This window comes from Peromyscus maniculatus, chromosome 5 (genome assembly GCF_049852395.1).
Source record: "Peromyscus maniculatus bairdii isolate BWxNUB_F1_BW_parent chromosome 5, HU_Pman_BW_mat_3.1, whole genome shotgun sequence".
Classification (NCBI taxonomy): domain Eukaryota; kingdom Metazoa; phylum Chordata; class Mammalia; order Rodentia; family Cricetidae; genus Peromyscus; species Peromyscus maniculatus.
Window position 1 is genome coordinate 86,314,870 of NC_134856.1, and position 12,069 is coordinate 86,326,938.

A 12,069-nucleotide genomic window follows, 5' to 3' on the forward strand; every position below is an offset into this window, starting at 1 on the left:
TCTCAAAGAATTGTTACAGCATGATAAAATGCTCTCTATGTAATGTTAGATGAAAATTGGGTTAGATTCTGAATTTTTTATGAACTCACAAAAATGTGCACCAAGAAACCATCTTGAGAAGATAGAAACACATGCAAATGATTTTCCTAGGTGTTAGGGTTAAAAGTGATTTTCGTTTACTGTTTTTATTTAATTTTATTTTCCTGGATGTCTGTCAAGACTGCATTCACAATTCATGCAGGAAAGAAACTGTAAACATTGTTGAAAACCTGAAAACGTGACATGCCATTTGCCCAAAGAAACATTTTTTCAGCCATGTGAGAGGGCATAAAGAAAGGCTGGCGGGTCTGGGAGGGTTGCTCACTGAGGAAGGCCTTGCTGTGTGAGCATGAGCTCCTGAATACGACCCCAGCACCCACATGAAAAAGTAAGCTGTGCTTATAATCCTGGCTGGGAGGAGGTGGAGCCAGGCAGGTCCCTGGTGCTTACTGACTGATTCTGTGAGCACCTGCAACACCTGCCTTCTGCGTGTGGCTTCCAGGTACACTCACTTCCACGTCCTTGTACACACACATGCATACATACCCATACAGAGAGAAAGGCTTGGAGTGATGTGAGGTTTCATTCTCCAGCTCATCCTGGAGATTTTCTTTGTTGCCAGTATCGTTCCCTTTGAGTTCTATTTAGAATGATCCATTTGGTACATTTACATCAGTGTCTGATTTACAGATTATCCTTCTGTGGTGTCTTGTGAGATACAAATGGATACAGAGTTGAATCACTGTGGAGTCACACACTTTATCAACACCTCCCCCCGTTCGATAGGTGTCAGAGAAACCACCGATATCTGATTTATTCATAGGTACATTCATGCCTCCCCACCCTTTTCAGAAGCTATGTGTCTGACAATATTTTTCAGGTGGGATTTTTTTTTTAATTTACAAATAAGCAAGAAAAGTAATTGCAGTTTTAGAGTAACATAAACAGGTTGTTTTCTACGATTGCTTCTCCTTTGACATTGTCTGCCATCAAAGCCAGCACACTTGGTAACGGTCTAGTATTAGAGGAAGCTTGTCACATGTTACTTGTAGAGGGAAATGGGATTGCTTGTAGTTTCCTAGACTTTGAAATCCCTAGTTCTCTTTTAGCAAGCTTGACATTATTAAATTAAATGAATAGTTTTTTTTTTTTTCAAGAGAGCCAAGAATTGGCGGTGGTTTTAGGATATGTCTCAGTCTCAAGTGTGGCTTCCCAGTGTTGGGTGTCTAGTATGCAACTGTTGGACTCCTGGGGATATTTAAGATGTGTGTGTGTGTGTGTGTGTGTGTGTGTGTGTGTATCACACACACCCTGTTTTGTTTCTTTATTTAGATGAGAGCGTTTTTATTGTACAGAGTGTGATGTGCCATTGAACTGGAGTGTGTTCTCTTCCTTGGAGTTGGGCTTTGGTTCTCTATGTTCAAGGCTGCTCAGTTGCTGTCACTATTGGTGTGTGTTCTTCCAGGATCAAGGTGTGCACGCTCATTTAAAATCTTGCTTTTGATTCTTTGTCTGGCAGTTCTTTTTCTGGATTCTTTGTTTTGTAGAAGTGTGTCCACAGCGGACCCAGCATCCCAAAGTCAACATGGTAACCCCTCCTATGCCATAAGATCTTTAAGTTTAGTTAACAGGAAGTGTCCAAGTCTGTCCACAGCAGGTCTTAATGATCCATATGACATCAAGTCTCTCAGGGAATGCTTTCAACCTGTAAAATGCCTAGGGGTTTAAAGAGCTTCTTCTCAGCTTCCAAAGTGAGTCCTGTCTGAGCTCATATCCACCCCCACCCTGTATCTACCCACCCTTGTTTTTTTTTCTTTTTCAAGAAAGGGTCTCCCTATCCAAGAACTCACTCAGTAGGCCTGTAGGCTCCAGGAGTCTGCTTGTCTCAGCCTCTGAAGTTGCTGGGATCATGTAAGTGTCACATGCCTGGCTTTTCTTTTAAATACCTTCTGGTCTGGGGATTACTTACTAGCAGATCTTCATGGTTGTAAGGCAGGCAGTTGATTAGCTTAGCTATCTTCCAACTCCAGATATTTAAATATAAATTTGCTTTAATGAGGCCCTGTAGAACACACCCATAATCTCAATACTTGGACAGTGAAGGGAGTAGATTCATGAATTCGAGTGTCATTCTTGACTACATAGAGAGTTTATGACTAACCTGAGCTACCTGAGACTCTGTCTCAAATCTTCCTTCCCCAATCCCCAGATTCTTAAATTGAAATCCAGATCCTTAGTTATACTAGCTAGGTTTTGTGTGCCAGTAGCCACATGTTACTGGGGGGTACCATGTCACCAGGCAGGTATAAAAATTTCCTTTGGATGGTGTTGACATTCAAAATCGGTAATTCCATCCTGATTTTAGAGTTCTAATACCACCCAGTGAGTGTCCTTCTAGACTCATTTTCTCCCTGACAAAGCTCTGCTTAACTCATGCTAGAATTAGTTGTATTCTGTAAGTACCCCCCAAACAAAGGAAAAAAGGAATAATTCGGCTAAGAGAGGGAGGTTTACTGTATTAAATGTGGTTCAGATAAAATGATAGTCTGATGGAGAAAATACACAATTAATACTGGAGAGGCATCATAGCTCCTCAGCCTGTTAGAGTTGAAAGGGATCTTTGATTGCCCGTAATCAAAACTCTTATTTAACTGATGAGAAATTTGAGGCACAGAGAGGTTCATTGATGTCCCACAGCTCCATAATGGCTTAGTTACTCCATATTCAAGTTAGTGGTTCTTTTCACAAGGCCAAGGAGACTTCTGCAGTAAGTTCCCATGCCGAAGTTCCGTGGCTGCTCTGCTCTGGAGGCGAGAGGAGCCAATTGTCATGCCTCGGTTTATTGTAAGAAAAGGAAGTTCCCCTTTAGAGCACAGCTTGCCGAACTTTCTTTGTATGTCTTTGGAAAAAAGAATTCTGCCACATTTAAATAGACACTTTGAACTTTGGTTTTGAAATTATAGAGTTTATTTAAAAATAGGAGTAAAAAAGGATGGGAGTGGAGCTTAGTGGAGGATTTAAAGATGAAGGCACACACTCACACATACACATGCACACATTCTCTCTCTCTCTCTCTCTCTTTCTCTCTCTCTCTCTCTCTCTCTCTCTCTACACACACACACACACACACACACACACACACACACACACACACACACCACAGCCACATGCACACTGAAAAGGAAATACGCTTCCTTATTTAAAAAAAATAGCTCTTTTTGTGGGTTGGAGGTGAGAGTATTGTTGTTGGGAAAAGGATTTGGTTTTTAAAATATCCTGTTACTAGCCAGACATGGCCAACAGGCCTATAATCCTAGCATTTGGTGCATGGAGGCCGGAAGATCAGGAGTTCAAAGCTGGACTTAGCTACATAGAGAATTTGAGGCCTATCTGGGCTCTATGAGGTCCTGTGTAAAAAGTACCAACAAACAAAAACTTAAGCAAAACATCTTTATGTGAGTGAGTGTGTGCATAAGTTCTTGTGCTCGAGTGTGCATGCGTGTGTGCATGCATGCATGTGCCTCTGTGTGTGTCTTTTATTTTTGTTTTTGTGGAGGGTTGGGGTGGAATGCAGGGCCTCCCACATGCTAAGGAACACTGGAGCAGCAAGCTAATCTCCAGCCTAAAATACTCCATCTTTATTTTGCTGAGCTTAATGGATTAATTATTTTCACCAGTAAGACTCGACCTCTCATCCCATTTAAAGTAAAATAGACTTTAAAAAAGGAAGGTAAACAGAAATTTCTGTGAAGTAGTGTGCCATTCTAATATTTAATAGGTTTCCCCCAGAACTATTTCCATAGGCTACATTAGTGGCTGAGAGCTGGCTGTGTAGTGATTTATTCTAGCCTCAGTAGCTACATGCTGTGAAAAGATTGTGTTTTGCTAGGATTATTTCTTCTGTGTTCTGTTGATTATGCTTGTTTTCTTTATTCCTTCTCCGCTACTTTAGTTTTACCCCATAACCGTTGCCTGCACTTTCCTGTCTTTAGTCAGCCCTTCTGTCAGTGAGCTTTTCACTGCTGTGACAAAATACAAAACAAATACAAAAACAAAACAAAACAGAAGCAAGTTTCATTCTGGCTCATAGCTTCACCGCAGGTATCAAGAAAGTGGAGGCCCAAGGTTGTCAGGAATCCCACTCAGTCCTTCTCCACCTTATTCAGCGAGTCAAGGTCTCTCAGATAAGCCCAGAGGTCTGCAAGCTGGCTCATTTTGCCAGCCAGCTTGCTCTGGGTTCCCTTCTCCACTTGCATGGCTTGGGATTATGGACAGGCTGCCATTCCCACCCAGCGTTTATGGTGGTTCTGGGGATCCTAACTCCAGTCCTCAGGCTTACATAATAGATGCTTTAGCATCTGAGCCATCTCTCCAGCCTTCGATTTAATTTTTGTTCTTTCTTTTTGTATCATCAACATCTTGGTCATGTATCCTTATGCTTGCTTCATAAAACATAAGCCTCTGTGCTTAGAGAATATTGAATGAAGAAAGATAATCCAGTTGTTTGGAGGTGCCTTCTGTCTTTGCTTGTTACCCCATTTTCTTATTCATGAGCAAGATGCTCAGATGGACTGTTTAATGAACCACTTCAGGCAGTCTTATACTTTCTAGTCTAAAGAAGGCATTTTCAGGAAGTTTTTTTTTTTTTTTTTTTTTTTTCTTCGAGACAGGGTTTCTCTTTGTAGCTTTGCACCTTTCCTGGATCTGACTCTGTAGTCCAGGCTGGCCTCAAACTCACAGAGATCCGCTTGGCTCTGCCTCCCGAGTGCTGGGATTAAAGGCGTGTGCCACCACCACCCCCCGGTTTAAAGAAGGCATTTTCGTCCTTTATACTTTAATTGAGAAATAGCCTGGGCTCCTTCCAACAGTGTTTGGTGAGTTTTGATGGAACAGGTGGATAAATAAATATGCATACAATTTAATTTTAGTTCTGGGTGCCTGCACTTTGTAGCCTCTTCCTGGTGACTGGAGCTGTTTTTTCATTTTCTTACCATTGCACAAAGAATTCACACTCCATTTATACACACATACACACATGCATACACAGGTATATATATCAAACAATTATGGTTTTTATTCTATTATTTTTTATTAAAAATAGATTCTTCTCTTATACAATACATCTGGACCACAGTTTCCCCCTCCTCTACTCCTCCCAGCTCCTCCCACCTCCCCTCTCCTCCAGATGCACTCCCCCTTCATTTCCCAGATCCACACTTTATTATGAACCTACAACTGATCAGAGATTTAACGGTTTTCTAGGAAAGGAAACTTAGTAATGTGTGTGTGTGTGTGTGTGTGTGTGTGTGCGTGCGCACGCACACTAAGGAGGTGATATAGTCTTGGACCACTTATTAACATTTGAGCTACACATTATTCTACTGTTAGACATACATGTACTATATTCTTTCTAGTTTTGCCTTTAGCTTACTTTAGTTTTTATCTACATGTGAAAATATACAAATTATATATATAATTTTTAAAATTTGTGTGTAATACAATATGTAAGTACATATAAATTAAAAATTTTTTAGAGAGGACACATGTGTCCCAGGCTGGCCTTGAACTTGCTATGAAGCCAAGGATGACCTTGAGTTTCTGATCCTCCTACTTTTCCTCACAAGTCCTGAGCTGAGATTCCAGGTGTGCATCATCACCTGGCTTGTATGGTACTGAGATCAAACCTAGAGCTTTATGCACTCTAGGCAAGCAATATTCCCAACTGAGTCACATCCTTTAGCCCCAAATGAATAAAGATTTAAAAATGCAGTAGGGGGGTGGGGAGGTGGGAGGTGGGGTGTGGGGGTACAGTCCTTTGATTCCAGTACCCAGGAGACAGAAACAGGTGGATCTCTGAGTTCCAGGCTAGCCTGGTCTAGAGAGGGAGTTCCAGGACAGCCAGCGCTACACAGAGAAACACTGCTCCATGACTGTGCTGTCTTCCAGAGCTGAGCATGTCCGTCTTAGTAAACATTGCTCCTGGTATCTTATGGTCTCTGGCATAATGAACTATGTTGTAGGATTCTATGGGACCTGTCTGTGATTTTACCTTTCTCTTCCTAGACATAACAGAATGTAAGTGAGGAATGGCAGAGCTATATTATGATGGGGAAATTCTTACCCATTTCTAACTTGTGAAAATAAGCAAACCAATGCGTCAAGGCTTATATAACTGTTCTCAGTCCCAACTCACTGTGAGACAGGATGACTTCTTACAGAGTCAGGAATGCATGTGGAGGGCTGGGGCTGAGGTGAGTTTGTAACATCTCAGCATCAAGGGAGAGATGGCTCTCTAGCTGTCTGATGTCAGCCTGCGGGATTGGCACTTAGATCCTATTTGTTGGTGAAAATTGTGTCCATGTTAGTGATGCTAATGGCCTCTAGACAATGGCTCATTTTGCTGTGCTGTGACCTTTGCTGTTGACGCTGTGTGGAGATGTGATGTGCCGCCGTTCGGCCTCATTCCTGGTGTTTCCAGTTGGCAGCTGCACTACCCTGCTTCTGAAATGTGACGATGAGTTGGTGGCCACACTGCTAGGGTTGTGGTACGTTAGGAGAGCTAAAGGAGTTGATATTTTGAATCCGATTGAAGTCCTCCGATCTTCTGTTTTTGGTGGCCCCTTAGGTAACTTGCCGTAGGATGAACTAAGAGAAGAGGACCCAACACTGGTCAGCATGGAGAGACGTTTCCCAGTTTCCAAGATGCAAAACTCATCCTCACCATTGGAAAAGCAAACTGGCCCAGCAAATGGGAATGGGGATCTTGATTCAGGTAGGATTCTGTATGTTGGTTTATTTCTGAAAATGTGGCTCATGGACCAGTATTTTCCTGAGATGCTCAGGAACAGTGGGTAGCGTGTCTAGAGCGGACCGACCACCAGCTCTTGGCGTTTGCTGTACTAATCAAGTCATATGCCTGCAGATACAGCAGCTTTCAAGTTATGATGATTTGGGGTCAGTATTAATACTGACCATACAAACAGAGTGTGCTAGGTTACAGCCTGGTGACATAGCACTTCTAAGTCTCAGTGCCTTCTGCTAGTCAATGTCTATGAACATCTGTGCTGACCTGACAGCTGTTATGGTGCCCTCGTATCTAGTGACTGTACTGTCCCTCAGTGCTGCACCTCAGCAGTGTCCAGGTTAGTTTTCATGGGAAAAGAAGAGCTGGGGTATAACACATTACTGACATACCCTCCAAAGTATCGAGCATAGCTTTGTAGTGTGAAAGAAATTTAGGTCATGTGCATTTGTGTGATGTAATTGGATAAAACAAAGCAAAAAAAAAAAAACCCAACAAAAAAACAGATTGTGTTTGATTGGATTTTAATATTTAATGAGTTTATAAATGCATCTCTAAAAACATTTATGTGATGGTTTATTTTAAAAGGATACTTCTTTTTCTGAAAGTAGACTTGCATGATTTATAGATCAGCAAATTAAATAAGGGCAAGAGAACTCTATGAATTGGTAATGTTTGCTACAGTGAATTCATACAAAATGTTGCCCGTTAACTTAGGGGGAGAGTTGACCACTGTCTAATGAAATTAGCAAGTTTGCCTTCACTTTAAAATAATAAGGTGTGTATGCGCGCGCACACGTGTGTGTGTGTGTGTGTGTGTGTGTGTGTGTGTGTACGTGCGCGCGCATGTGTGTGTTCACTCATATGCTGTGGTGCTCATGTGAAGGTAAGAATTAGAAGATGACTTGGAAGAGTGAAGTATCTCCTACCTCATAGGTGATGGGGAGCATCTTTACTTGCTCAACCAACCATCTTGCTGGCCCCATTTTCATGTTGATCAAACTAAGTCAATGATGGAATCAAAAACTGCTTGATATCATTGAGCTTGTTAGATCAGGTTTCCCCATTCTCTCTTTCTCTGCAAAGCTATAAAAACTGAGTATCTAATAGGATAAAGGCATGTAGCATCTCTCCTAGGATGAAGCCAGTCCTCCTGGTTCTTCTATATATAAAGAGGGAGGAAGAAACGTCAGTAAGCACAGAGGGTACCTTGCCCCCCTGCAAAAAATGAAAATGTCTTTCTGAGCGGTCCTCACCCCCCCAAGGCTGAAGGTTCATATTAATTGTCTTTTGTTGGAATGTAGATTTGCCTCTCTCTCTCTCTGTCTCTCTCTCTCTCTCTCTGTGTGTGTGTGTGTGTGTGTGTGTGTGTGTGTGTGTGTTTGTGCAAGCATGTACATGAGGTTGATCTCAGGTGTCTTTTTCAATGCTCTCCACCTTATTTATTTGTATTGATTATTAATAATAATTCAGGCAGAAGTTTGTGGGTCACATGTGGGGGTCGGAGGACAGCTTTCATACTCAGGTCCTCAGGTTTCTGCCATAAGCACTTCCCACTCACTGGACTTTTACACCAGCCTTCCACCTCATTTGTGGAGGAAAGGTCTCTTACTGACCTAGTGGGGGTCTGCTGGCTTTACTTGACTGGCTAGCCTGCAAGTCTCAGGGGTCCTCCTTCTCTCTGCCTCCCCAGCACCAGCATTACAGGCATACACCACCTATACTTGGCTCTTATGTGGATGCTGGGGATCTGAACCCAGGTCCTCAAGGATGTACAGTAAGCAAGTACTTTACTGACCGGGGGTATCTCTTCAGACCCAGTTACATTTTCTTCTAATGGTGCTGGAGATTGAACCAATGGCTTTGAGTATGCTAGGCGAGCAAGCACTCTGGAACTACCCCCTAAGCCCCAGTCTTTTTATATCTGCTCGGTAAAGTGATCTTGCACGTTGGAAGTTCCTGGGCATTTCCTTTATTTTTGTAGTGCATCTTCTGCACGTATCGCTCTCTGTGGCTGTGTCATTTTCAATGATAAGTTTTCATTTTCACACAGCTGCCATATTTCTCTCTAGCGTAAGTAGATTCTGAAGCTCATTACTGATAATCTACTGTCAGGAAATTATTCTTACTGACAAGTTCTTCAAAATGATATCAGAGTCAGGGGGATTCCAGGCTGAAAACCCGTCGTAGATACTCATTCATGATTTGTTCTTTACTCTCATGTAGTGAATGGTTTAAATCATACAAGATGCTCCGATCTTTAATACTGAGATCGCTGAATGATTCTAAATTATGTTTATATTTTTCAGCTTCTGATCCAGATCTTTCCCCACTGTGCTGAGGGTTTATGTGTCCCTGTTTCTTAGTATTTCAATGTTTGTGATAAGGAAGCTTTGATTGTGCTACAATTTCTTTAGATTCAATTAAAATTTTTGTGTGTGAATTTCATACATGAGTGCAATGTCTTTTCATCATACCCATCCCATCTTCTATCTCCAGCTCCTTCCGTGTTGCTCCATTGCCTCGTTCAAATTTATGTCTTCTCTAGCTATAATTATTGTTGATATACCTATTGAGTCCCATTAGTGTTGCTCATATGTACTTGAGTGTAGAGCTGACCACTTGGGCATGGGCAGACTATCAGGGGGCTTTTCCCAGAAAACAATCCAGCCTCTCACTTGGTAGCCATCCACTGCCTGTAGCTCTTCAATTATGGGTGGGATCTATGTGCCCCTCCCCCACCCACACTGGCATGTTGGCTGGTGTGGTCTTATGTGGGTGAGCATATTGTCAGGAGTTCATGAGTGTAATAACATAGTGCCACACATTTTAAAAGAGAGTCTAAAACCTTATAGACAACACAGGCTGACTTAATGATCAAAATCACATCTGATAATAACATGATCAAGTATGACTCTTCAAGTCATTTTTTTTAAACCTTCCTTTCTAGATTCATTTATGATGATAATCTGGTTGTGGACTCACTGGGACATGCTTAGGGATGCTCGGAACCTTTTTTTGTTTGATTTTCAGATGAGCTTTCTGGATGTGCAGAATAAGGCATATTTGATCTATTCAGTGGGCTCTAGATGGACTTGTGAATTAGGACAAATGGCATACAAGCATGGTTTCTATTGATAAGTGCTCATACTTTAGAGTCCCTCGCATGTTAAGGATTAAGCTGACTTAATCTTCAGTGCCTGGTAAAGTGGCTGCTTTTTCAGGCCCTTCTTACAGATGAGGTGGGCTTGTGTGAGTGGTGTGCTGGAAGCAGATTTAGTCTCAGGTCCTGGAGTTGGTGTCCTGATGTCATCGGAAATCCTCATCCCCTCCTCGTACATCACTCAGATTCCTTCTTCTTCTCTTCCTTTCCTTCTCCGGAGCTTTGTTACGTGACACATGAGGGCATCTCCTTAGCAAGTGACACCACCCAAGAGACTGTAGCTTGCCGGGCCCTGCCATGCAGGTTCATAATCCTCACGACTTGAGGGGTTGAGACGGAGATGTGAGTTTGCAGCCAGCCTGGGTTACAGAGTATGAGACTACCCTGGGGACTTGTTGAGACCATGTCTCCAGAAAAATGTATAAATGGGGCTGGGATTGTAGCTCATTGTATGAGATGTGGGAGGCCCCTGGTTCAACTCCCAGGACAGAGAAGGGGGGAGGAGAGAGAGAGAGAGAGAGAGAGAGAGAGAGAGAGAGAGAGAGAGAGAGAGAGAGAGAACACATGAATAAGTCTCTACAGCTCTCTCCTGAGAAAACTGTCCTGACTAATGATCAAGGGACAGAACTCTAGTCTTGTGGCTTCAGGGCCTTTCTCTTTGCTACGTTGTTCAGTCCCCTCTGTCCCTCTGTCCATTCTGTCCCTCTGTCTACTCTGTGCCTCTGTTCCCTCTGTCCCTCTGTCCACTCTGTCCTTCTGTCCACTCTGTGCCTCTGGCTGATTTACCCCCTTGCAATGATGATTCTTCTGTGAGATCCATCCCAGCTGGATTGAACTGACTAGTTTTTTCTTTCTTTCACTTTTGGCTTTTCCTCAGGAAAGCTCAAATCTTAGCTGGGATCAATAACTCAAATGTGAAGGCTGCTCTTGAAATAAGATAAAAGGGCATTCCCTCCCAGAAACAAAGAGTGTGTGCCTGAAGTCAGTGCAGATAGACAAATTGTCCAGGATCCTCAGGTCTCCCCAGCAGGTAGAGCACCCCGAGGCACACGGGAATGAAGCCCACCAAAATTCTGAGTGTCTTCAGTCAGAATAAAAGCAAGCAGAACAATGTGGGGACACCACAGTAAGAGGTTCTGTGACGTGGTTTGTGCAGGCCTGCTCAATGACATTTCCCAGGGGAGCCTGTGGTATTGTACATGCAGCCAAGACCAGCCTCTGAGTAAAAAAAAGGAAGCAGAACCACGTGAACTTGAGTCTTCCAAATCATAAAAAATAGTAGGGCCTGAAAGGAAGCTCAGGCAGTGGAGTCCTTGGCTCTAGAGCATGAGGACCTGAGACATGAGCCTAGAACTCTCCTGGGGAGGCAGAGATGCGGAGATCCCTCAGGCCTGCTGACCAGCCACACTCTCTTAGTTGGCGAGCCAGTGAGACAGCCTGTCTTAAAAAGGAGGTGGATGGCTTTTGATGAATGACAGTTGGCATTGACCTCTGGCCTCTGCACATGCCCAGTTGCAGGCTTACTCACACAGATGAATGCACTTATACATGTGTGCACACCTAGAAAGTATATGAGCATTAAATACATTTCTCTCCGTATGTATTGTCTATGTGTTAAGAGACAGGGCTACTTACGTGATTGTGCTTTGCTTGCTTACACGTAATAGTTCTCCTGCCTCAACCACCTAAGCCCAACGCTTGGCTCTCACTGGGAATATATCAAAGAGGCAGGCCTCTTCAGTTTAGAAGAACACGAGTCAATGCTCCATTTTTTTTTTCAAGACAAAAAATGTGTAGCTTTGGAGCCTGTCCTGGAACTTGGTCTGTAGACCAGGCTGGCTTCGAACTCACAGAGATCCGCCTGCCTTTGCTTCCTGAGTTCTGGGATTTGCCACCACAGCCTAGCTGAGTCAAACACTCTTAGAGAAGTTCAGGGCTCACTCTTCATTCTGAGAACTAGTTCTTGGAAGTCAATATTAACCCTTTCCCACCCTACTCACCCCCCCCCCTTTTGAACTTTAGGCTGCAATTGTGTGTTTGGTCAGATCCACGGTGGACTGGCCAC

General features: G+C 43.1%; 1 protein-coding gene across 6 annotated transcripts in view; it reads left to right on the forward strand.

Moving 5' to 3' along the window:
- Sfmbt2 (Scm like with four mbt domains 2) overlaps nucleotides 1-12,069 on the forward strand; it is a 187,508-nt gene that overhangs the window by 13,992 nt on the left and 161,447 nt on the right. For all 6 annotated transcript variants that reach the window (XR_013051468.1, XM_076572824.1, XM_076572822.1 and 3 more), the window contains exon 2: nucleotides 6,665-6,811. Coding sequence is in view for 5 of the 6 variants with exons in the window: in XM_076572824.1 (XP_076428939.1) it covers nucleotides 6,715-6,811 (97 nt within the window). In the remaining variant the exon portion in view is untranslated. The remainder of the gene's footprint in view (nucleotides 1-6,664; nucleotides 6,812-12,069) is intronic.